The sequence below is a fragment of the Garra rufa genome, chromosome 8, assembly GCF_049309525.1.
Source record: "Garra rufa chromosome 8, GarRuf1.0, whole genome shotgun sequence".
NCBI lineage: Eukaryota > Metazoa > Chordata > Actinopteri > Cypriniformes > Cyprinidae > Garra > Garra rufa.
Window position 1 is genome coordinate 948,551 of NC_133368.1, and position 5,554 is coordinate 954,104.

The 5,554-nt window shown below is 38.6% G+C and overlaps 1 protein-coding gene across 1 annotated transcript in view; it reads left to right on the forward strand.

Moving 5' to 3' along the window:
- The window catches only part of LOC141340375 (uncharacterized), a 15,173-nt gene extending 9,951 nt beyond the window's left edge, over window positions 1–5,222 (forward strand). The window contains exon 3 of the mRNA XM_073845323.1: window positions 3,426–5,222. Within this exon, the coding sequence (XP_073701424.1) occupies window positions 3,426–4,432 (1,007 nt within the window). The 3' untranslated portion in view covers window positions 4,433–5,222. The remainder of the gene's footprint in view (window positions 1–3,425) is intronic.
- The last annotated feature ends 332 nt before the right edge of the window (window positions 5,223–5,554 follow it).

Consider the following 5,554-nt stretch of genomic DNA (forward strand, 5'->3'; position numbering starts at 1 on the left):
TGAATAAAAATGTATGGGCAATACATTATAAATACGTTGTCACGAAACGTGTAGGGAAGCAAAAAATAACGTCTTCAATAAAAAGTCTTCAATAAATCCTCAGGCAGAGTAACAATAGACAGGAATGGCGGGAGAAGACGCGCACACAACGAAGGAACATAGGTGTAACGCTTGTAGCCGGACAAGAAACAAGGAAATCAAACAAACTTATAAAGGGAGATAATTACAACAACAGGTGGAGGGGATCACACTAATGAGCAGGAAGACCAAAAAAGGGCATGGGAGAAACCAAACAGACAGTCCAATGGGGAAAACACTGGGAAAAACCAAGACAAACAGTCCAAGGGCGTGACATACACTTTGTATACATTTATCATATATTATTCATGTATTTTAAATAATCAACAAGTGTATTTTTTATTGATAAAAATATTTGGGCAATACATTATAAATACGCTTTGTATACATTTGTCATATATTATTCATGTATTTTAAATAATCAACAAGTGTATTTTTTATTGATAAAAATATCTGGGCAATACATTATAAATACGCTTTGTATACATTTGTTATATATTATTCATGTATTTTAAATAATCAGTAAGTTTATTTTTTATGTATAATTAGTATATTTAAAGGTTTATGAAATATGTTTCAATCCTATTAGAAATGGTAACAAAATACATTTTTTGGAAATGCTGAGATAGTATGTTAAAAGCACATTTTAGTTCATCTTCATGGTGTCTCAAAATAGCACAGTTGAGTACACTTAGATGATCTTAAGTTTATCTTAACATATACTTAATACTATTTTTTAGTTCAATAAGTACAAAATTAGTGTGCGAAAATAGAGCACTTTAAGTACATTAGGGAAGTGCACTAAGTGTACTTAAATTGTATTTTAGCACACTTTTTTCACACTTTGTATATTCTTTTAATATATTATTGCTATACTTTAAATTAGTCATAAATATATTTATAAATGTTCAAAAGTAGGGTTCAAGTGTATTTCTAGTTGTAACTAAATATATTTTTTTAAATACAGATATAGTATGTTAAAAGCACATTTTAGTTCAATTTCATGGTGTCTCAAAATAGCACAGTTGAGTACACTTAGATGGTATTAAGTTTATCTTAACATATACTTAATACTATTTTTTAGTACAATAAGTACAAAATTAGTGTGCGAAAATAGAGCACTTTTAGTACATTACTGAAAAGTGTACTAAGTATACTTAAATAAAGTGTATTTTAGTGCACTTTTTTTTAACCTGGGAGAATTACCACACTCAAAATCAGTTTAAGTGTTAGTGCTAATAATGCATTCATATTAAGTGTACTTAAGTACAACTTTTGGGAAAATGTACTTCTACTACAGTACATTACTAATAGATTTTTAATAAAATAAATTTAATGTAAACTTAAAATTACCACACTCAAAATCAATTTAAGTGTTAGTGATTATAATGCATTCACATTAAGTGTACTTAAGTACAACTTTTGAGAAAATGTACTTCTACTACAATACATTACTAATAGATTTTTAATAAAATCAATTTAATGTAAACTTAAAATTACCACACTCAAAATCAATTTAAGTGTTAGTGATAATAATGCATTCATATTAAGTGTACTTAAGTACAACTTTTGGGAAAATGTACTTCTACTACAATACATTACTAATAGATTTTTTATATATTAACTTATTTTAAACTCAAGATTAGTATGTAAACAGTGTACTAAAAATCAACTAATGTTTAAAGCATTTAAAGCACACTTTTGAAAAACACACTAATAAAACTCTTTTGGATGTTTTTTCTGTAGTGTACTTTATTGTAGTACACTAAAAAAATATTTAAGTATTACTGGTATTTAGTATACTTTTGTCAAGTGTACTAAAGTCCTACTGAAGTATAAACATACTTTTAATTAGTAAATTTATAGTGTATAACCATCAAACTTTTATTTAACACAAAAAAAAACAATGTACTAAAAATGTATTTGCGGGTATTTAAGTGTATTTTAATTGCATTTAAGTATATTTTTTTTTCACCTGGGAGTACGCGTCCTTCAGGTCGATGGCTGCAAACCAATCCTGGGGACGGATGCACGTCAGCATGCGCTTCGTCGTCAGCATCTGGAACGGCAGCCTGAGAAGGGACCGATTCAGGACTCTGAGATCCAGGATGGGTCTTAACCCACCACTCCTTTTGGGCACGATGAAGTAGGGTCTCTAGAACCCTGACTTCATTTCGGCTGGAGGGACCAGCTCGATCGCATCCTTCGCCAGTAGGACTGCGACCTCCTCACGCAGGACAGCGGCATGAGTGTCCGAATGAACAGTGGTGTAAAGAACGCCTCTGTACCTGGGCGGACGCCTGGTGAACTGAAATCGCATAGCCGAGATGTACCGTCCGTATCAACCACCGCGAGGGGCTGGGAAGCCGAAGCCAGGCTCCCAGCCGCGTCGTCACGGGGAACATTGACCGATGTGACCGTGGTGGGGCAGCCTGGGGGGGGGACGGGAAAAACTGACTGTGAGAAACTGTGCCCCAGAGGTGAGAAAGTTAGCTCTTTCTGTGAAGTAGTGGGTACCGTGGGCCGACGGCAGCGTCAGAGTACACAGCAACTCCCGACCCTCCACCGGGATCGGGGATGTAGATGTTCTCGTCGCCTGAAGAGTAATTTTCTCCACCTCTGGGTTGCCCGCGTCAGGGACATTTCGCAGATCTCTTGTGTGTGTTCTTAGCTGGTCCCTGAGATGCGGGCAACGCACCTCTCCCACGGCCAGCTTGATGAGTTTGGTAAGATTACTTGCACGTTTAATGGTGCAATTTACGAGATACATCAGATGTTCCATGTACGGCTGTAGCAAGCCATTCTATCTCCCTCAATGTTTGACTAAGGTAAAAAAAAACTTCAGATGGGGTATTTACATGGGCTTCTTAAGTGGACCATCCACTTAAAACACTGAACAGGGGAGACAGCGCAGTGTAGACAAGGGTTCAACCACTACTTAGAGACCCTACAAGGGGGAGCAGTCTCTGAGCTGGAACGCAGCTATCCTCAAACAGCAGATTCCAAACAAAAAGTCAATGCTTATCTGAGAGAGCTTGTGCCTAAGGGGAACCCAACAGTCATAGACGCCAGACTGAAACATGGCTGTCCTCAGACTGCTGTATTCCAAATCAAAGCAAGCCTATCAGCATAACTGATATTATAAATGGTATGCAAACCATGCTTTGATTACGTTTTGCTTATCCGTGTATATCATGTATATCTTGGTTTCAGTGTTTAAGTGCAGCTTTTTGGTCCAGATGCTGCCATCAGCTTTTAAATGCTTATATGCTCGGTTTCCCCATCTTTTGTTTTGTGGCTTGAAACTGTGGTTAAATTCTATTGTATTGTTTTGTTTTTTGCTTTAGACCTACTGGTGCTGAAAGAAGAGAATCAAGATCAGAATAAAATTGAACAAACAGATCAGAAACATGATGATACAAAAGCCAATCAGACTAAAAGGACTTCTAAACAAAAAAGAGGTAGGAAGACCAAATCTAACAGCTCTTTGACCTGCCATCATTGTGGGAGGAGTTTCAGTGTAAAGGAAAAACTTAAAATGCACATGAGAGTTCACACTGGAGAGAGGCCATACCCCTGCCAACAGTGTGGAAAGAGCTTCACTCAACAAGGAGGCCTTAAAAGGCACATGAGAACCCACTCGGGAGAGAAGCCTTACACCTGCCAACAGTGTGGAAATGGTTTCACTCAAAAAGGACACCTTAAAAATCACATGCGAACTCATTCAGGAGAGAAGCCATTCATATGCCAGCAGTGTGGAAAGAGATTTACTCAGAAAACACACCTTCAAAGTCACATGAGAACTCACTCAGGAGAGAGGCCTTACACTTGCCAGCAGTGTGGAAAGGGTTTTACAAGGAAAACCACCCTTCATTTCCACATGAGCATTCACACCGGAGAGAAGCCTTATATTTGTGAACAGTGTGGAAAGTGTTTTCCTGTAAAACAAAATCTTAAAAGCCACATGAGAGTCCATACTGGAGAGAGGCCTTACTCTTGCGAGTATTGTGGGAAGAGTTTCACACATACATACACCCGTAATTGCCACATGAGAATTCACACTGGAAAGCAGCTGTTCACATGTGATCATTGTGGAAAGATCCTCACATCAGAATTTAGCCTTAAGTGTCATAAGCTCATTCACACTGGAAAGAAACCCTTCAAATGTGATCAGTGTGGAAAGCGTTTCATATTAAAGATAAAACTTAATTACCACATGAAGACTCATTCAGCAGAGAAATGCTGGAAATGTTCTCAGTGTGGAAAGACTTTCAGTCATAAAGGTATCCTCAATGCACACATGAAAAAACAACACATTTTAGAGAAGCCTGAGGGACGAGTTTCTCACAAATAGAAAATCTTAAGATTCACATGAAATATGTGTGGAATCGTGAAGAAACCCACATGAGATTTCACTCAGGGAAGAACTATTTTCTATGCTATCATCGTGCAAAATGTTTCATTGTCAAAGGAAAACAGAAAACTCATATAGGAGTTCACACTGGAGAGAGGTCTTTCAAGATCATTCTGGAAATAAAGTGACGGTGACAAGGTTTACCTGAAGAAACGATTTCAAAAATCTCCAACATATTGATATTAAGTCTGCGCTCACAACACAACTGAATGTGCTACATCTGATTATTAGTGATGTCCGGTTCGCGAATGAATCGTTCTATTTAACCGGATCTTCTTAGTGAACCGGTCGAACCAGTTCACCAAATCGAACTGAATCGTTTGAAATGGTTCGCGTCTCCAGTAGGCACTAATCCACAAATTACTTAAAGGTTTTTACTTTTTAACGTGCCCGACACTCCCTCTGATTCGAAATAAACCAGTTTTCCAGAGTTATTCAGTTACTCAAACAGTGTTTGAATGGCTGTGAAAAGAAAGTTGATGATGTGCATGAGCAGAGCAGATGCCAGAGCGGTTGTCGTTCTCGAGTCATGAAGCGGTTGCAGCAGTTGTCGGATCACCAGTACACTGAACGAGAACCGGTTTCTTTCGGATCACCAGTACACTGAACGAGAACCGGTTTCTTTCGGATCACAAGTACACTGAACGAGAACCGGTTTCTTTCGGATCACCAGTACACTGAACGAGAACCGGTTTCTTTCGGATCACCAGTACACTGAACGAGAACCGGTTTCTTTCGGATCACCAGTACACTGAACGAGAACCGGTTTCTTTCGGATCACAAGTACACTGAACGAGAACCGGTTTCTTTCGGATCACCAGTACACTGAACGAGAACCGGTTTCTTTCGGATCACCAGTACACTGAACGAGAACCGGTTTCTTTCGGATCACCAGTACACTGAACGAGAACCGGTTTCTTTCGGATCACCAGTACACTGAACGAGAACCGGTTTCTTTCGGATCACCAGTACACTGAACGAGAACCGGTTTCTTTCGGATCACCAGTACACTGAACGAGAACCGGTTTCTTTCGGATCTCCAGTACACTGAACGAGAACCGG